The sequence below is a fragment of the Cavia porcellus genome, unplaced genomic scaffold (genome assembly GCF_034190915.1).
Source record: "Cavia porcellus strain 051 isolate PalLab524CR breed Dunkin Hartley unplaced genomic scaffold, mCavPor4.1 scaffold_2, whole genome shotgun sequence".
NCBI lineage: Eukaryota > Metazoa > Chordata > Mammalia > Rodentia > Caviidae > Cavia > Cavia porcellus.
In genome coordinates this window covers 3,237,002-3,258,632 of record NW_026947485.1, presented here as the reverse complement: position 1 = coordinate 3,258,632, position 21,631 = coordinate 3,237,002, and the positions used below count along the sequence as shown (strand labels likewise).

Below are 21,631 nucleotides of genomic sequence, written 5' to 3'. Positions count from 1 at the left end.
TCCAGGAAACTCGGTCACCACAGTCACTGAGTAAAGTAAGACCTCACTTATATTTAAAATATGACTTAATTTCCTTTTGGAAAGTTTTAAAGACCCGAAAAAGTTCAGCTTGGCATCCTAGAATAAGCAACTCATTTTAACTGAGCCGATATTTTAACTAGGCCACCAAATTTAAGTCTGTGTACGTCTGTTCCATATCTTGTGTGAATTAGCAGCATAGTCAGTGGTTGGGTTTACGGCTGATTCAATCTAACTGCACTTAAAATATTCTAATTGGTGATAAGAAGTTAATGTGTTACTTAATTTCCTAGTATTACTCAAATTTGAAAGTGAAATATACTTGAAATTCCACCAAATAATATGATTTCTTTTTCTAGTGATTTTCATTGAATGGCACATTTATCCTTAGAGGTGCAGGATTTTAACATTTTCAGACAAAATTTTCAACAACATAACCTAACCTCAAACATACCATAACCTCAAAACATAACCTATTTGACATCATTTCTAAGACACAGCAGCCTAAGGTAGCAACAAGAAAACATTCTCCGTGCCAGCTGCCACTGCGAACAGAAAATACACCTCCTGCCTGCCTCACTGCGCAGACATGACCGCGAGGCGACCTGGAGACAGCATGTGACCTCAGCCCATCTGCGAAAGTCCCGTTCGCTTTTGGAGAGGGGCTTTCTGTACACTGCGCTCTCACCTGCACTGTGTTCATTACATTCTTGACGCTCTTTGTATAGAGAATTATGCCACATGTATATCGCAAAGCCCCAAAATGGAAAAGTTCATAAAAATAACTACTTTTTATTGGGTACTTAATTTACTGCAAGACTAAAGACTATACTATATATGCTTTTAATAATAGATTTTTAGAAATGCTTTAGGTTTTGAGATATTTTATAGTTAATTAATGTAAATACATATGTAAAGGTAGTACTATCAACTCTATAAAGACAAACAGTGCTGGGTCCGAATAACATAACCAATTAAATTTCAGAGACAGAATGAAAACCCTATTTCTGAACCCAACCCTTTTGCCAAGAACTCTGCAACACATCATCTTTCCTGGGCTCACCTTGACTGTCAGGAAGCGACCATGACAATCAGGAACCGCTGGCTTTGTTCCCCTCCTGGGCTTTCGTTCTCATCAACTCCTTAAATGCAGCCCTGCTGCTGTTATTCACCATTCCCCTCAAAGTTTAGTATATAGCCTGCCCTTAAACTCTCTTCTTTAAAAGGGCCATGATAACAGCTACCTTTCTCCAGAAAGTACCTGGACACTTTGCGTAGTGACCACTAGCCAGCTTTTTTTTTTGGAGGTAGTGGTACTGGGGACTGAACTCAGAGCCTTGTGCATGCTGGGCAAATGCTCTACCATTGAGCCATACTTCCCACCTCATACTGAACACTGAGCTCAGTATCTTTACATTTAATTCCTCACAAACCAATTTGGCAAATGTAAAACCATCCTTAGCTGGTATACCGAAGGCTTCAAATCCAAAGTGACTCAAAAATTACCAAGCAAATCAAAATGTGCTCAACTTTAATTAAAGCCCCTTTGTGCTGCCAGCTCACACGCATTAGAATGGCCAGTAGAAAGGCGGACAGCACCAAGTGTTGCTGCGGGGTGTGGGGTAATTAGAAAGCACACATTTCCTGGAGGCCTTGAAATTGGTACACTGACCGGAAAACCATCCGGCAGTACTTACAAAAGCTGAGCACCTTCCTCCTCTAACACTGAGCATTCCACTCCTTCAGGCCACTATGCAAACACATATGCATATGGTCACCAAAAGGCATGGGCCAAAACGCTCTTGTGGGTGGAACAGCTACAGCACCACAGCTGTGAACAATCCCCTGATCAGAGAAAGAAGGGATAAACCGAGTGGGATCCACAGAAAAAGATGCTTTACAGCAAGGACACAGGAGCTAAGGATGCACGACACAAATGAATCTTAGCATACTATTGAGCAAAAAAGCCACAGAACCACATGTAGGACTCATTTATATGAAATTCTAAATACAGCAAAAGTAATGTATGGAGATAAAAATCAGATTAGTGGTTATTACGGCCACAGTGAGGGGGGCAGGGGTTCTGAGGTGCAAGAGTTTCACTGTTGAGCACGACGTTGTTATAATTATGTTTCACTTTTCAAAGCTAATCGCAGGTGTTGTGTTTTAATCTGAACAGTTCATATGTTTTATGAGTTAACAAAATGGTAATTAAACAGTGTTTCTGCTCTTTACCTTATACTTCCTTTATGTTTTAAAGACAAAAAGGCAACCAAATAAACATACATTACGCTACATTACCACCAAGGTCTTCTAAAAGTAAGCAGAATCTATATAATTAAAGAAAACCTTACTTACATAAGCACTTTAGACAGTTTAAAAACTGAGTGCATTCAGCCAGAGGGCTTCTATACTGTGAGGGAGACTGGAATCGCTGCATTGGAACTTGAAGTTCGCACCAGTTATGAATCCGTGACCCATGCCTGCGTCCCAGGGACCTGCCACACCTACACACAGGGAGCAAGCACTGCAGGTGGGGAGGCTCCCTCCTGCTGGGTTTGGGGATCAGCGCCAGGGCCAGCGAGGGCAGGCGGAGAAGTCGGTGTCGGCCTGGAGTGCGGGGGCGCCAAGCTTGTGCCCCATGTGGGGACCAGGGTGCAGCTCCTCAGCCCCAGCTGAGCTTTTCATGTGGGTCCAATGGAAATCGCAATTTACTGTGTGAAACCAACTGGCTTTAAAATGTAAGCACTTTCAAAGAAAACAAACACGCGACACCGGCTGCGACAAACAAAGGACATCTGTGAGCCGAGCGGGCATACGGCTGCTGCGGCAGATCAAAGGGGAGCGGCAGACGCCGTGCCCGCCCAGCTGCGGCCAGGAGAGCCTGGTCCAGTCCCCACCAGGCGCCTGCCAGCACCATCCCTCAGGAGGCGGAGGGTGGAGATGTCTAGCCGGTGCCATGGAAGGGGAGGACACGCGTCATCACACTGAACACAGGCGTCTCTGCGACCATCTGTGAAGCTGCGTCCCAGAGGACACAAAAGCAGCAGCTGCGGTGCCTGACACAGGTGGGCAAAGGACTGGCCTGAGGTCACTTCCGCTTGTTATTTTAGAGGTGCCTTCCACGCACTCACAGTTCTGAAGGGGAAAAGTGAGCTCCTTGCAGCAGAACTCATGTGTTCCCTGCGGAGTGGCCCTCCGGCTCTTTAATTAGTTACAGGTCTGGCTGGCTATCAGCCTGCCCGGGCCTGTCCTCCCCGTGGGCAGCAGCAGAGCTGTCCGAGACACACAGTACAGTCACTGCCTCCAGGGTCTCCCAGCCCAGGGGCAGCTGCTCGGAGCAGGGGAGGCCACACACAGAGAGGGTGCAGAGCCCGGCCTAGGTGAGGGTCCTGAAGGGGCTGAATTCCCTCCCACTCAGACATGAAAATAGCACAAGAATCCTGTTTCCTCCCGGAAAGCCATTTACCCAGCTCTCACTAGCAAGACTGACAGCGGAGAAGCGGAGGAGCAATCCCTCCATTCAGAGGCATTTTTAAATAACTCTAGGGAATTTTTAAAAAAAATCACAGAACTACCAGGCGGCCAGCTTCTGAGGGAAGTGAGGCTCACCTGGCGGCGCTTACATCAGTACAGGGAAAACACCCTCTGGTGTCCAGTTTAGAGCGCAGGAGAACCAGTGTGGAAAGCGACCAACAGCCCAAGAACACTGTGTGTGATTCCTTCCGAAGTGCTGGCACTGTTTAAGTCTTTTAATCCTAAATTATAAATAATGAGATTTGAAATTTATAAGTAATGAAATTTGTAACCTTTCAGAAAAATGCTCTTATTTTAAAAGAAGTAGAGATATACTTTTACATGATTGTTATCTGATTAGTGTAAATAATTCTCTTTCACATTTAACTTTTAATATTTATACCAATATATATCACATTCCTGTGCTCTCTACGACACAGAATTAACTTTAGATAATCTCCACTTTCATTACTCTTAAACTGTACTGCATTTTCCTTATATTTATATATCACCTCCTCAGAAGAATAAAAACTGCACAGACTGACACCAAAATGAAACAAACCTAATTTCCTAATGCAATACTCAGCTTCTGGTTATGTATCTAAATTCCAAATGTTGAAAAATTAGCATAATTTTTAAGCCAACAAAATATTTTTTATCAGTTTCACATAAGGAGATCAGGAAATTAGACAGAAGCCACCCCTCATAACACATGACCAATAAGGTTTACAAAAATGACTTAGTAAAATTAAAATTAAGTTCTTATTAACCAAAAATCACCTGGAAAATATAAATGTTGCCAAGTATAAATGCCCATTTCATACATTTATTCTATTTAAATGATCAAAGCCATTCTAACTTTACAAGTCATGTTCAAATTAGTACCTTTACCTTTTTAATCCAAAATGATGATTTTAGCTAAACACATAAAAATAAACAAAGAGCTAACAGGAACTCACTGAGAGAGAAATTTGAAAATCATTAGGGCTTTGTGGACTTGAAGCAAGAGTTGGCACTAAAGAAAACAGTTTTTAAGCAAAGATATGCATACTTCTTTGGAAAATATAAAGACTATGAAATGCCTGGCTATATTAATCTCAGCTGTGTAAGAGAACACACTTGTATCCGTAACTTCTAGTACTTTAGTAAGTGTTCATTTTTTTCATTAAAACAACAACCATCTTTGCTCTATAAACAGAATCAATTTGCTAAGAAACAAACTTGAATACCCGTGGGAAAAACATATCTAATAAAAAACACACATTGTAACTTTTCTGTTTGATACTGTTTTGAGCACTCTTCATTTTAGTAAGGTTTCCAGCTTTACTTTACTTTAGGAGGGCCTGAGAAAACATGTGAAACACAGGACTCTGAACGGTAATAATCTTGTTACATCTAAATAATCACCTCACACAAGTACATTACAAAATATTTATAGGAGCAACTACAAATATGTCATTTCCTGCCTATAAAGTTCAAATGTCTACTCCTCCCTTGGTAAGAATATGACTTTGGTACAGTTTTTAATGTATTTTTAAAGAATGTATTTTAAAGACCATACTTTCCTACGGTCTGTGTATGTCTTATGATTTTGAAACCATTAATATCAAAATTTCATTAGCTAAACTGTTACTTTCTACACTGGAGAAAACCTCAAAATCCTATGCTGAAAATCATAAAGTACATTTCAAAATTTCATTGATGTAAAATGCATTTGCATGACTAATTTAGTCTGCATACAAAAAAAAAGTATGCATTAAAATTATCCAGAAAATACACTGCGTGGCAACGAGTGGTCTGTATACCCAAGTGTGTGCCTGCCAAGCAAACACATTTCCCTCGCTGGGCACAGGGACCCAGGTGACCCATCCACCTGGCCCTTCTCTGCACTGTGCCTTTGAGGACGGCAAGAGGAGAGCTGCAGGCCAATGTCAGGACACAGTAAGGTAATTTTGCATCCTTCAAGCTGTGACTTTGCCTTAGTCCCCCACAAGCATTTTCAAAGCTTGCCTTGCACCTGCCTCGGTGCAGCTTTCTTTCTCACGGAAACACCTGGGGACTGGTGCAGGAGAGGCAGGATGCCAGTGGCTGCCGAGACTCTGCCTGGCGCATGAAGCTTACTGAGCAGCCTGACTGCAGCCACACGATAGTGCCAGGTGAGAAACTTGTGCGGTCTCCAGGGTCCTCTGGTATACAACCTAGAAACTGCTGCAGGGGCTGACCAGGCTGACTGGCTGGGATTGCCAAGCCGGCAGTGGGTTCTGGGCAGCAGGTTGGGAAGCAATGAACTCCTCAGTGCTGCAGAAATTCCCAGCCTGCATCAGCTCTCCACAAATGCATGTTCCACACTGCGGCCTCTGCGTTTGCCATCTGAACCTCTGCATTGCTCACATAATTTCCATCTTCTTTCAGATAGCAATAATCGAAGTGCTGTGCAATCTTGTATTTTATGTAATACTTTATATTTGTATACTTTTGCTGTTAAAAGTTGTATTAAGATCTTTGTGACAAGAGGAATAAAAGCATACATTTTGGTCTTCATTACCCCAGCCCCATGAGAACAGAGGGATCAGATGAGAGCGCTGTGGGTGACCCTCCCACAGCCGGGAACCACCCACATGGCATCTGCATGTTGGGAAGGAGAAGGAAGCAACCAGGTGTTGTCAACTACAAGCAGAAACTTTCAGGACTGTTTGCAGATGTGATTTGCAAGGGGCCTTCAGGAAGAAGAAAGCCCTCTGAACTCTAAATTAACAGGCACGTTTCTTCCAAGGAGAGACTTCTGGGAGTAGAACTCAAGTTCTCCAAGAAAGGTATGGAAATGGACAAAATCAAAATACGTTCCCTGCCGATGTGACTGGTAACTTTCCATCCCCTCATATGAAGTTACATCAAACCTCCAAATGATGTTTTTAGACTAAATCTCTTACTGCCTTTATTATCCTGTGGACAAAGTTCCTCTTCAGAGATATACAACTGTATCATATTTTGTATTTAGAGAAATATGAGATTTTATTTCAACCATATTTGACTATTAAGACTTGTGTACAAATAGTATTTTAATATTTGAATGGCTTAATCCATAATATTCACATATTCTAACATGACTCAATATTTTATTCATATTCAATATTCACATAGTTATGAGATAAAATATTCAGTATATGCATATTGAGTTGAATTACATATGATCATGTTTTAATTTTAATGATAGTGCAGTTTCTATTCAAGTAATTCTTCACAGATGGTGATTAAACTAAGTTTTAAGGTTAAAAAGCCCTCTTCACAGCTGTTTGAAGGCACTGGAGGTGAGTTAAGTAGACCTGAGAGTCCCCTAAGGCACATGGAGAGAGACAGCTCCCCAAGGCACAGCAGCCAGGAGTTTCAGTCCAGCCAGATAAACTACTTTCCAGAGCAAAAGTCAACCATCTTCAAAATGTCAAATAATAGGATGTTGACAACATGTGATCTAGAATGTTCAGTATACTGTAAAATTATTATGCATGCAAAGAAACAGAAACAAAAATCCTAATTCAAGGAAAAATCAGTCAAGACAAATCAACCTTAATAGGAAGTAGAAGACAGAATTAACATATAAAGATTTTGAAACACTAAATAAATAAATTTTATTTAAAGGCTTAAAGGAAAATGTAATCATAATGAATGTAAATATGGCAGGCCATTCAGTATAAAAGTAGGCACTATAAGAAAGTAAAGTTACAGGACTCAACGTTCCGTGCAATTGGCATGGCACAATGGGATGAGCTTAATGGCATATTTGGAAGATCAGAAAAGTGAGTTAGTATATTTAAAAATAAATCAATAGAATTTAAGCAATCTGGAAAGCACAGCCAAAAGTTTAAATGGAAATGAACTGAGTTTTGGTGATCTATCAGACAAGGCCTAGAGAATTAACATATATAAGTATGTAAATAAATGTAAAACACATCTATATAAATATATATACGTATGCATAAATCTCTGAAGAAAAGCAGAAATATTATTTAAACAAGAAATGACAAAAAGTTAGAAAAACATAAGAGGCATGCATCCAAGAACATCAGTATTCTAAGAAACACAGATATAATCTCCTCAACCATCTCTATGAACACTATAGAGAAATCTCTAAAAAGGCCAGGTTAAGATAAAATCTTGAAAGATGAAATAATTACTAACAGGATAATGTCCATATGCATGAAACATTAATTTACATTAGAAAGAGGTTAGAATATAATAAAGGGTTTTTTTTTAAATGATGAAAGATAAAAGGGAAAACATAAAAAGAACTATTAAGCCAGAATTCTATATCCAAAGAAAATGCCTCTAAAAAATAAAGGTGAAACAAACTTTGAAATAAATGAAAATAGGATTCGGTGTTAGCAGAAGTGCCGTCAGATTCTACACATTCTAACTTTGTGTGTATGTGTACCTTACATACACCTCGCCTGATTTGCCTTCTATATCTGTTAACTTCTATTACATTAACTACTCCATTTCTTTAAAGAGATTCAGCAAATATATTGTGATGTCTTTATGTAGAACACTTTAACTTACAATTACAGGTGGTAAACTAGCAGATTAAATGGGTTACTTCTGCATCCTGCCTGTAAGGATGGCTCACAGCTATAAAATCTCAGTCCGGGACCCTCTCTGCATACCTCAGCTATTAGGTATGTCAGTACTGTGCTAATATGCTTGTAACTGAGAGTTAATGAGTGTACCAGAAATAATAATTTAGTGGTAAAATGAATGCTGTTCTTTATTTGTGTTTGCTAAACATATTTTTCAACCACTGCTACCCTTTCCTGAAGAAGGCGTTAAGAATCGCAAGGCTAGGCACCTGCCTATAGATGTCTAGATCTCTATTTCATGGCTGGCCCTTCTGAATGGAAGCTGTGCTTTCTAACCTAAGCAACATCAGAATATTGTTTCATGGACTTCTGGGCAACTGTGATGGATCAAAGCACGTCGGAGCGTGCACACCACAGCAGTGAATGCAGCTGGCCGGCTCGCAGGAACAGCTACGGCTAATCTCGGGTCAGTACCCACGGGATGGTGCAGAATTCACTTGGACTCAGCCTGCTTTCCTGTGTGACTTTGCACGTCACAGGGAAAGACGTGAACAGCTTCTCCTACTAACTCACCTTCAGTCCTTCCAAGTGCACAGCCCTCCTGTGCTCCCCATCTTGCTGGCCTAGACAAAGTAATCACTGAACCAAAAGTCTCTTCATACACTTTATTAAAATATCACATGCAGTATTATACTTATGTGAATTATCTCTCTTTCTGTCTCTGTCGCTCTGTCTCTCTCTCCCTCTCTCTCTTTCTCTGCTCACAGAGCCCAGTTTTTGGTGAATAAGTTAATAAATATATATAGTAGAATACTATTTGATATAGGTAAAATTTTTAAGAGAATGAATTAAGCAAATAACTGCTGAATAAATACATAGAGAACTGGTTCACAGATTTCTAGCTGACAGAGTTTAAGAGGCCAGATATCATTTCTTTGCTGCAAGCAAGCTACGTCAGCATATCCCAAATGCTTCTTTCATTTTTGTGGAAAAACTGGCATCTTCTTTCTATTAAAGCAGACTTGTGTGGCCATCATTCATGCTGGTGGTGACAGCGAATGAAGCTCTCTTACCTCCAGGTGATAGCCAACCCGAATGAAGGCACAGAGCGGGTCGAAGGCGCCAGTCCCGCAGGTCAGCAGGTGGGTCCTGTTGTAGTGATGTAAAACGCGGACGAAATTCGCACACTCGCTCTAAAGCAGGACCCAAAGACACAGGTTAGCGTAACTCATTGGTTAGGTGATGGTCCTTTTCGATTTTCATTTTCCTCCTTAACAGAAATCCCATGTTTTACCATAGTTCTTTTTGGGTGGACGGAGTAAGAGGGAAGACAGGAGGAAGACAAGGACCAAGGAAAAGAGACTGATGACTGTCACGTGCGTTTCAGTTAGCAGTGACGTGGGAGTTACATCTTATTATAATGGCCCGAATCACTTTCTGTGCATTCAAGATGCCAACTGCTCAGAAATGTATTCGAGCGTAAAGATTTGCATAGCAATATGTTCCTCTGGGTAATTAAGATATTCCCAGGGCTGTTGCTTTTTAGTACAGTGTAAACAATGAATCAGCACAAAGTCAAAAACCAATAATTAGGTGTAGCTTCATTATTCATAAGGAAGCGTAGGCAGATTGCAGGCTTTAGCAATTTCAGAGAGAATTTTCAAGTGAGTAGAAAAAATGCAAATTAAATAACATTTGATGGTGGGACTGTAACTGCTGTGAAAGTACAGCCCACGGACCAACCAGGCTTCCAGCAGGGGTCGGCTTGTCTGTGCGGTTTTTTTGGTGGGCAATCCGGTCTCTGCTGCCACTACACACCCCAGCTGTAGCGTGCCAGCAGTCTGAGTCCACAGAAAGATGATGTGTGTGGCTGTGGCTTGTAAAGTTCCATCCCGGCCCCGCTGCTGCCACACATAAGCTGCCCGAAGCCACAATCATTACTTTACACATGGTTGCACGGCCAGTTACTCAAGCCCACTCTCCAATACATGCATATCGTACCTGACAACTCTTAATACGCTGTCAGGAGGTGGTTTATGGTCAATTTTCTCAATGAAAGAAAACATTTAAAATAGCTTCAAGTGGGCATGGTGGCACACTTGTGTAATCCCAGCACCTGAGAGGCTGAGGCAGGAGAACCATTTGCAACTGTGAGACTAGCCGGGGTTACAAAGTAAGCCTGAGGCCAGCCTGAACTGCATAGCAAGACCCTGCCTCAAAAAGACACAACAAAAATAAAAATGATAAAAAATAAAATAGCTTCAAAACTACCTTGACTAAATCAGTTCTAGCAAATACCCTCTAACAAAAGTGAATTACACCACACCTCAGTTCTTTTATGTCATCTTCCCCTTCCGTGTTTGATCCCTCCCTTGTTTGATCCACTCCCGATTTCCTCTCATATCTTATTTTGCTTTTTGTACTCCCCATGGTGAGTATAAGGACTGTGCACTATAAACATGAGCTAATAAAAATGTAAATCATAAATGACAGAAGAAACACTAAGCCTCTTGCTGCTGACCCTTGCTGTGAAAGAGTGCACTCACGTTCTGCGCACGCAGCAGTCTATGAGTTCAGCCTGCAGCTTCAGCGCCCGCCCACAGGCTCCCCTGTAACAGGCCGGGATGGTGCGCCTGAGCCCGGGACCGGGGGCCACGCCGCGCGTGCAGCTCCTCAGCGGGAGTGAGGGACACACTACTCCGCTGTGAGCGGGCCACGGCGTGTTCAGGTTTCTACGCTTGTGACACCGCAAGGGTGACCTCGGAGTGGTAGAAGCTGATGGCTCAGGCCTGCTGGGTGTCCTGCCCTCACACTGCCCTGGCACCTGCTTCTCCTCTGTGGACACACCGCCCATCTGAGACTGGGCCCAGGGACCGCATGGGCGCCGTTGAGCTTCGGCTGCAGGGCCTAAGGGGACAGATCGGGCCACTGGGGAACTCGATGACTCATTGCTGGCTCTGATCCAGGAGCCGCAGCACACAGGACCTGGTGCCGGGCGTGGTTTTAGCAGAGAAAGCGGAGCTCGCCTTCAAAGGGTGATCTGGGACCTTCCTTAGAGATGTGCCCTACAGCAGGGCAGCTGCCACTCCCGCCCGGCCGACACTTGGACTCCTGTCCCCTGGCCCCCAAAAGCCCACCGGTGGCCTCTGCCACTCCCACACCTCTAGTGACCCCAAATGCACCTCACAGCCCTGATCCCTCCGCAGGCTTCACATCCTCTCTTTTTATTCTTTGTCTCTGCTTTACTAATCAAAGTGAAGAAAATCCTCAAAATGTGTCCATTTTTCTCAAATTAAAAAAAAGCTACCATAGTTTTTTCCAGTTGCACTGGAAATAAGCCTTAGCACAAAGAACTTATAAATTTGAGATTACACTTAAACAAAACAGTTCAATTCCCGGCACACACAAAAAAAAGAAAGAAAGGAAAAATCCCAGATCTGGACGGCAGTTGGTCCCCTAAAACCGCGCTAATGCTGATTCATATAATGATATCCTGGTCCAATGTGTATGTTTGTATTTATCTGTCATGAACGGAACGGCACAGATGCTTTTTGATAACAAATAGAAGTCTGCTGTGTTGAGTGGGCATGTAACTGATGACCCGGGAACTTACAGTGAATAATACTCACCGCGTCCTTCCCTTTCATTATGCAGTCTTCTATTTTTAGCGCTGTACTGGGCCAGTGAATCTGGAACAGAAGACAATGGACTATTATAGCAGCAGCACTGGAAAACCGGCTCACTTTCTCCTATGGTTTAATCTATTTCCATTTTGCTCTATTTGCTAGAAAGATACAAGAAGACTTTCTCTTGTTCGCATAACTATTTGCATAATGGGGAACTTCGTCTGTGAACTTTTACTTGGTGCTAAGCCTTTTATTCTCTTAATCTTTGGGCAGGCTGGCTTCCTGTGCACCAGCCCTGCAGAGCGCAGCCGTCTGCAGCCAGGCCCTCGGGCCGCCCTCCTGCCCATCCATCCAGTCCTGTCCTCCCCCGAAGGCGAAGGCGGCTGGGCCTCGCTCCTCTGAGCCAGCACCCACTTAGGCTCCGCCAGCCTTTCTCCACCTGGCGGGGGGCAGGATCTGTAGTCTGTGGCGGGAAAGGGTGGAAGGGCAGGTGGCCCGAGGACTCGGGGGCTACGGATTCGGTTATTATCCTTATTCGCTCAGCAGTTTCCACCTGGGTTCAGGCCTGCACGGATTCACCTTCGCGACCCGTTTCCCACAGGGGGATACACTGTTCACCACAGATTCGGTTTTTAACCCCCTTTCCTTCTTTAGCTTCTCTATCAGTGCCTCACACTCTGCTGAGACCACAGAAGCAAATCCGTGATTGTTCCATGTATTTCTAAAAGCTAATTTATTTATTTTTGAAACTCTGTTTCCTTTGTCATCATCTTTCCTCAGACTTCTTCTCTCACTTTAGTTTTTGCTTAAACTATAGGACAAATCCTATTATTTTCCAGAAACCCCACTAATGCCTTTATTTTTTTCTTCCTTTTGTTGTGTGAGTCCATGCGCAGAGCACAGACTCTGCTCTGCTACTCTCATCTCTGCTGTCCTCACTGGTCCTGAAACACCTCTCCCGTCCTTCAACTCTTTGTCCCAGTGGTGGCGAACCTGCGGCACACATGCCACAGCCAGCTGCTGGTTATCACTGGAACCACAGAAGGCTTCGCCATCTCGGATTTGTTTCCTCCCTCCCCACCCTGCGTGTCCCGTTTACCTCTGACTGAGGGGCAACCACTACACCTTGCTGCGGGGCACGTTTTTGTTTGTTCAACTATATTCTCACAAATATGATTGCTTTATGCATCTGTGTCTAGCTTATGCAAATGGAATTGGGTTTTGTAACTCTTCTTCTTTTCTTGAAAAATTGGGTGTTCGAGAGTGCTCCATGGTCTATGGGCCCACGCTGTCTGTTGTTTCCAATTGCTGTGCGATGCCCAGGGCATGATCTCCCACATTTTCTCGACAACTTTCCCAAGGACAAGGCCCTGTCTGCTGCACAGGCCCCTCGGGGATAGGTGTGGAACAGCACCAGTACAGACGCCCAGGGGCAGATTACTGGGCCTTCTGAGGACGGGGCCATGGCAGACCAGAAGGCGGAAATCAGCACGGTACCTGGTTATACCAGGGGCCTACAACCCCCACCAGCGCTTGCCATGATCAACTTTCCAAATTTTGTGTTGAGCTTTTAAAAAGCAACGTCTAACATCACCCTTAGCATGACTGTTTCAAAAGGATAATATCAAGGAAGTTTCTTTAAAAAAAAAAAAAAGAAGCCGGATGTGGTGGCTCACACCTGTAATTCCAGCACTCGGGAAGCTGAGGCAGGAGGATCCTTGGAGACCAGCCTGGGCTACAGAGTGAGCTCCAGACCAGCCTGAACTGCATAGGGAGATCCTGTCTCAAAAAGCAAAAAAAAAAAAAAAAAAGGGCACTATTGTCTGTGCAAACACATAGACAGGGCCACACTACAGCAGGTCCATCCATCCGTGCACTAAACAGCACTATCCACGTAACAGTGGCAACTAGTCTGTCCCTGGAGGCTCCCAGGCCTCAGAGTGTAAGCTTCCTACTTGACCTTTGCCCCACATTTTCGGGACCCATCGCCCTCCCACCGCCTTACCACCTAGGAAAAGCTCTGCCGTGCTGGGCCTGTTCTCCCTGACTCCAGGGTACCTCTCGGTGTCCTTGGGTCCCCACCAGAATCCTGTATATATTTATTTTTCTTTATTACCTCTAACAAAGCCAGCTAACCCTCAAATTATTTGGCTCTCTTCCCATTGTAAGCAATTACCATTTCGGTGAAGGAACAGAAATCCCCCAGCTAGGGAGTGCACCACTCTTAGGAGGCCGCAACTCATAGCCTCTTCCTCCCAAGGATGCTTCACAAGCCACCTGGGTCCACATGCTTATGTAGTGGCATTCCTCTGGTATGGGCGGGTGAAGACGCTTTTCAAGGGGACAGCTTTCCCCGCACCTGACTCCTCCCTTAGACATTTAGTTTACAAAATCTGACACTTGCATTCGAATCCTAGGTATGTTCAAGAGGTCCTAAGGCTGTGTCTCATAAACTATCAGGGCTGGCAATTATATTTCAGAGTAGAAAGGTCCCACAGGTAACTTACACAGTGCACAGTCAAGTCCGAGCCCTGAAACCTGAGGAGCATGGGGAATTTATAAGCATGGCGACAATGCCATTTTTGTGTATTATTATAATTTTATCTTAAGAACAAGCACACCACAGTTTGAGTCCTTCCCCTAAAGCTTTGCAATGAGCTGCAGTGTGATTCTTACCAACAATTTTCAGCATTAGTATTCTCTGGTTCCTAGTACAGCATATATAGTTTAAGTGAAAACACACCAGATTTTTTTATGCTAAGTGATAAGAAAAAAAAAGAACAGGATTGGAGATATAGCTCAGCGGCACAAGTGCCTGTCTGGCAAGTGCAAGGTTGTGAGTTCAATCCCTGGTACCAAAAAAAAAAAAAAAAAAAACACTAAAAATTAAGCACATAAAAGAAAACATGTTTAAAAAAATAAAACCTAAACACACCATACAATCCTCAAGTAGAGGACCTCGGCCTCAAAGATCTGTCCCCCATGGACAGGGTATGACTCAGGACTGACTCCAGGGAGCTGTGCGGCCCTCAGGACAGGCACAGTGGCAATGGAGCCCAAGGGGGTCATCGACCTAGTTCCACAACTGGGCCCTGCAAAATTCTTCAGGGTGACAAACTGTATCTGGTCTGTGATTGCTTTGGTAAATAGTATTGCACTGAAAGATGGATTTAGATGATTTATATTGAAGGCCCCTCATTCTGCTGAAAGTTTCAAGTTGGTTTGGGAATTATGTCTTCCCTGGAATGCATAGGTTATTCAAATGCATATGTCACAGCAGGTAAATACAGTTGCTATACATATGTGTGTATAAAGTCAAAATACAAATTTATTTTAAGATCATGTGCCTGTGGAAAGCTTTATTATTAATTCATTCAAAATATGAACAAAGTAGAGGACACCTCATCTGAAATCAGGATAATACATTGAGTCCTAAAATACTGAGTTACAACGATTTTCTTTTAAAAATACATTGGCCTCCTTTCTTATCCATTTTAATTACTGTTTACAGTGGTAACTGCTTTAGGGTGTGTTTTCGGGGCATTACCTCCTATACTTTAAGTTACTCTGTAATGAATATTTCCAGGACTGTGTACATGTGCTGTTTGCAGAGGAATTCTCTCCAGTATTCTGCACTCCTTTAGGTGACTTCAGTTCCAGATTCTCTGTTCAAATCATTTGGAAAGATAAAGACAGAATCTCCAGGGAAAATGGAAGATTTATTTCTTGGCCAGAGTAATAACATTAATGTCTCCCTCTGGGCAAAGGACGGACACATTTGCTCACAGCGGCCTCCGAAACCAGCAGTCTGTCCATGCCGCATGTGTGCAGGGAGTGTCAGGGTCTGCTGAGCCACTGGCCCTCAGCACATGGGGGACAGGGAGGCTGGGGGGCTGAGGGAAACCTGAAGCTCTCGCTGCCCGCTGAGCCTGAGTAATAGAGGCCTTTGTCTCTGACCCTGGACGCTAATGTCTTCTGACAGCATCTAGGAAGCTGTGACAGCTCAACTTATCTTAAATATGAGGCAAAATCTTAGACCCTTCACAGGTTTTGACATGAGCACAAGATAATATATTGTGTGATGGTGACGACAATTCATGACTGTTCTAGGATCAGAACATGCGTCATTCCTGGCAGCAAACCTAAACTGGCACTGGATCCAAAGGGCAAGTTACCCTTGCAGACCCGAGTTAGGAAGGGCCTCACCACAGAGCCCCCGTCCTGATCTCTTCCAAGGACAGCACTCTCCCTCCTGTGATCCCCATGCGTTCTTATTTTCTCTAGACTGTAGTGATTGGTGTGCTTAATTTTCACTCTTGTTAGACTGTAACATAAGAGGGCAAAGCAGTGCCTCCCCTCTGTGTGCCACGCAGGCCCTCAGAGCAGTGCTTCGTGGGGCTGCTTACTCACGGGGAGCAGAGTAGACCGCACCGCCCACGCACTCCATCACATTCTTTGTGAAGTCAAAATCCACCAAAGAGGCTCAGAGGAAGAAGGTTTGAAAGACTGGATTCACTAGCATGAAAATGCTATAAGGAGCATCAGATGACTCAGTGAATCTGTCCAGCTTAATCAGGACAGAAAGAGGATGCTGACAATAATCATCATTTTCAAAGACTGGAAGCTCGCTTCAGCTAGGCAAAAGGATGTGGATCAGGTCGCTCAAGGCAAATGTGAGGGAGGGAGGAAAACTGAAATCCTGAGCGCTCACCACAGCAAAAGCCAGTACACGGGAACATTTTGCTAAACTTTAGTTGCTTGATTGGCTTTGTTGTGGTTGTGGTTGTTGTTGCTTTTTTTTTTTTTTTTTTAACAGAGTTTAACAGGCCAGGACTAAAGCCAAACGTTAACTCAGGTGGTAAAGTATTATAACGAAAGGCCTCACTGGAAATGGAAGGTTATTTTTTTAAGCCATCGTGTATAAATGTTCTGCCAGGCTGGGACGGGAAGTGATTTTCTTCATTTGTTTTGGCAGTCAGGGTGTCCTCTGGTTCTGCTCCAGAGTTTAGCATCTACAAAAACCCATAAAATTAAGCTATTTGCTCTGCAGAAAACATTTTAAAGGCAGTTAAACAACAGGGTGTAATGTGATTTCCAAATTCTCTGTATCAAAAAGGTGCAAAAAGTACAAGGTTAAACACACATGATTGTGACACCCTGTAATATAATTTCATTGTTCCATGGCACATTAACAGGCCATTTACAATTCCTAGTTCTCTCAAGGGAAAAATAAGATAAAGCATAAATAAAATTACAAAATAGTGTTTTTTGGACTCCCTGTTGAGTTTCATAATTATACCAGGATTAAGAATTTAACAGCTATTATTACAAAATATTTCAACCTTTAGATTTATGAGAGAAGACACAAATTAACAAGAAGGGAATAATTTAACTGTGTAAAATTTTGTTTTTATTTTAAAAATAAAATAAAATAATCTAAATAATATATCCACATTAAATTAATGTGGGCTGTATTCACATTAAGTTTCATCTATCATTATCTTCCTACTTTTATTATTCTACTGAAAACGGTGGCTTATAATTGGATTTTTCTTCCTGTATTTTACGTCTTAGTACAGTACCCAGGCCCCTCAATGTCTATTCTAATTATACAGGCTTTAAATATCATTAAATGTAGGATACTCATTCTGAAGATAGCACATTAGAATAACCTTAATGATCCGTGAATGCCGTCTTTAACCTCACACCATTGCCAGTCTGGCTGTCTCTGCTTCTGATGCCAGGTAACAGTCGTTACTCTCACAGTCTGGATGTTGGAAGTATAAACTTCCGAACGCACAAAATCTACACTTCAAAGCTTTGTTCTCCAGGGCATATAAACTCGAACAACACTGTTAACTACTCAAACAGTAGTGGCAGGATCAATGTCCCTTTTTACAGATAAAATTTACTCAATTTATCATTAATGTGAAAAACTACCTCACATTCATATGTAAAGTATATTTTAATGTGATTCTTCCATTTACCAAAAAATTAACTTTTATTATACAAGTGTTCTTCACCTTTGATATAGAAAAGTTGAATAAATGAGAAAATATACATATTTTGATTAAGGGAATTATCTATCACATCTAGAGATATCCAAATTAAGAATCACAACTTTAGCTGAAAAGTATGGGCAAGAATCATTTCGGAAACACAAGCTAAAATTCAGAAACTTAAAGCCATTCAGTAAAGTTTTCTAAAGTAAAGTTTGTTACTGAATATGGAATATCCTAGGAGTTCCTCATAAAATGGAGCTGAAATGAATAAAATGGTCCACATTTGATGTTTTCATGGAATGGGAAAGAAAATAAGTTCGGAGAGCTTGAATAGTTCTGGGCTTTCTAGAGCAGAGCTGATTTTCAGAGATCATAGCGATTCTCCTTCATAGACGGAGGAGGAGGCAAGGAAAGAGAACTAGGAAGGCGACCCTGCTCGGTGGATGCAATTGTTTTACCTAGAAATCACCTCCAAAGCATCTCTATGCTTTCTTACTACTTTATTTGAAGCTGTACAACTATTCAAATTGCGAAGTCAATGTTTATGTGGATCTATGAATCACTTATTATAAACACTGTACAATGTGGACTGATTTATTGATTTCTACAGGATGCAAATCCTCACATATGTTTCTGGAACCTAGTTAGATAGCTCCCCCAGAGCCGTATGGTTCTGCTATGCCTCACTTAGAAATGGAAACACATTAGAAGCATATAGCTTAATAATAACCATGCTGTCAGCATTGCAATGCAGTTAATCTCTATTGTACCTTCACATTTCAAGATGAATAAATAAATTGTAGCTCTGGATATAAGAAGAACTATAGGCACTTGTTTTCAGATTATCCAGATTGGAAGTTCTTCCTCAATACAGAAATATAATTTAAAAGGTGCACAGTAAGTGAAGGGATATGCTATGAGGCTATTTTAACAGAAGGAACCCAGGAGACACTTTAATCACAATGCCCTGAATCCTTGTGTTGAGAGCTCTGTTCTAATGTAGAGGAGCTCAAACTTCATCCTAAGCTGATGTCTACAGACAGACGCAGAGGTACACTGATCTACGGGCAAGGAAGGTGTCCACTGGAATGTTCCGTCTTCTCCTTCCCAAACATCTATGTACATTTAATGTTCTGACGTTATCATATGATGATCAAAAAGATGCTTTAGCTTTTTTCACCCAGTGCTGGACACGGTGGGCACACCTACAATCCAAGCACTTGAGAACTGGGACAGGAGGATCCCTTAGAGTTCAAAGCCAACCTCGGCAACATAGCAAGTTTAAGGCCGGGCTGGACTACATGGTGAGACCTTGTCTCAGAAAAAAAAATAATAATAATCACCAGATAACCTTCTCCTCTGGTTCTGCCAAAGCACCTCTTGGTCCAAAGAAAGAGAAAGAAAAGGGGGAAAGTTTACATTTAAATCTATCTCCTATTGATGAGATGGAGTGTCAGTGTGTAAGCCTCACATCTGGAGACGTGAAAGAGTGCAAGAGCTGGAAAGCTACCTCCTGGGGAAGGAGGAAGGCCTCTTGCATTAAATAAAGCAAAGAGAATTACAAAGCTGGAAGTCTTAGAGAGAAGAGGGTGATTTTTTAGTGAAGTTCAAAGATATTTTATAAATGTGGCACCACAGAGCAGAATTTCACTGTATTATTACATTGTCTTTGAAATGTAATGAATTACATAATTTATAAAACAAAGCCAGCTCCTAAAATATTACAATATGATACACTGTATGTCTTAAATGACAGGCTTTACCTATTTCAGCACTGTGTGGGAAGAGTCAGCATTGTGTGTGTGCATATCAATATAGCTTTGGTTTAATAAACATAAAGCAACTCCTTCAGTGCCACACGATAGGACTGGTGTTCCCAAGAATCCCCAGGGACACATTCACAATCCAGGCGCCCAACACAGGCACTGGGGCTGGCTTCAGATGTATGACGCTCACTTAATTCTAGGGCCAGGGCCACTGCACAGATACTACTGTCTAGAGTGTCATTTGCTCGCTAAAGTGCAGCAATGGTTGAAATTACTGCCATACTGTAAAGCAGAATCTTCTCTATTCCTAGCGAAAAATGGGCAGGGCGTGGACAGAGGCGCAAGGAGAAGGCAAACAAATTACCCTGAAAGAAATTCAAGAAACTCCTAGAATGTGGTTCTGACCATAAACACGGTGGGATCTGTGAGATGGCCAACAGTGAAGAGCACAGACTGACCAGGCCAGGTGAGAGGGAAGGCCGCAGTCCTGTTCTTCCAGCACCTGGGCCTTGGAAGGTGCTGCAACCCAGCGCCTACTCAGAAAGGCCATGCTGTACCCCAGACAGATGGGTAGATTTTCTAACACCACAAGAGAACAACTTTCAGCCCAAGGAGGTGGAGGGAAGGCCAGGAGAACTTCCTGCAGGCCTGGCTGGAGGAGAAAAGCAACAGCTTTATCACAGAGGCTGACGGCCACTGGCGGAAGCCCAGGAAAGGGAAGTGTGTAAGGAGGAGGAAAAGGAACCAGCCAACAGAAGTGGCCCACTGCAAAGAAGCAGGGATTCGGCAGAAAAGACTAGAATAAGCAAGGAAGCCCTCTCTTCACTAACCAGAAAGCTGCATATTTATTTTTACTAGGAAATTTTAGAATTTTTTTTTAACCTTCCCCAAGTTCTTGGCTGGAAAAAAAGAATCCATGGAATGCACTAACTCAGAAATCAGGCAAAACTGCAGTGTTACTTACACTGAGTTCTAACTGAAATTTATCATTCTCATCATACAAATACAGAAAACAAACTGCAGTAGAATTAATAGTAACGATAGCTTCCTTACTAAGAAAAACAACCAATATTTTGATTTTACTTTAAAGTTCCTACACTTACCTTAAAATATCATTATCATAATTAATTTGACATAATGGTGCTTACAAAACTGTTTTAAAATCTTATTATTTAATATCCCAGAGGACAAAAGCATGTTACCATATGACTATATAACATGTTATTTTTCATATTATAGAGCTATATTTCAAGATATTTATAATGTGACAATTTTATTTCAGTATTTCATTGTATGTTCTCGTACATTTCCTTTACACATTTAAGGATTCATGGGCTTAGCCAAATAGATACGTGATTCACAAAACGTTAAGACTCTGAATGCAAAACTGTACTTGTTGATTTTGTATAAAGACAGAAAGGAAGTGATCGTCTGAAAAGGCGCAGGAAACCAACCCTGGGAAGCAGAGCTCACAGCACGTGCAGGACTGAAGCTTCACACGGAGGAGAAGGCCTCAGACTCAAGAGGGAGGCGGAAAATTCTCACAGAAACAGGCCGTCTTTGGGGGAGAGTGAGGACCAACATGCTGATGGTTTCTGCTTTCTACATGCAGCCAGCCTCGAAGGTGACTCACCCTCCCTGCAGGGACACCGGGGCTGATCCATCACTGGACCTCCCTGCTGACTGCAGCCCCCAAGGGGGCGTCTGACCTCCCCCCAGCTTAACATCAACAGGGACCCGCACCCTGAGGGGCTCCAGAGCCACGATGGGACACTGCCCACCTGAGCGCCTGGCTCTCTTCTGACAGGCCCGGGGGGACATCACCCCAGCACTTTCTCCCTTTGTTCTTCTGCCTCCTGGTCTGACAGAAGCCAGATCATCCCGCGGGACGATGGTTTCTCCACCAGCCAGCTCTTCCTCACTCTCAATCACGTGTGACAGGAGCATTTCACTTGATTCTTTAGCCTCTCTGAGCCTAATTTTCCTTCTCTCCAAATCTACCCATCCGATAAAATAAAAGCGCATAGTAAAAATAGAACTGTGACTACTCTGCAGTTCATGTGGTCATAACCACAGGCCCTGCCCCCTCCCTCTCCGGGTCATCTGCTGTCATCCTTCATCTTTCCCTCTCT

At 42.7% G+C, this 21,631-nt stretch overlaps 1 protein-coding gene across 5 annotated transcripts in view; it reads right to left on the bottom strand.

Moving 5' to 3' along the window:
- Sema3e (semaphorin 3E) overlaps positions 1–21,631 on the bottom strand; it is a 259,856-nt gene that overhangs the window by 111,392 nt on the left and 126,833 nt on the right. For all 5 annotated transcript variants that reach the window (XM_063237468.1, XM_063237463.1, XM_063237474.1 and 2 more), the window contains exons 3-4: positions 11,735–11,794; positions 9,179–9,298 (exon numbers count right to left, since the gene is read on the bottom strand). In XM_063237468.1, coding sequence (XP_063093538.1) covers positions 9,179–9,298; positions 11,735–11,794 — 180 coding nt within the window. The remainder of the gene's footprint in view (positions 1–9,178; positions 9,299–11,734; positions 11,795–21,631) is intronic.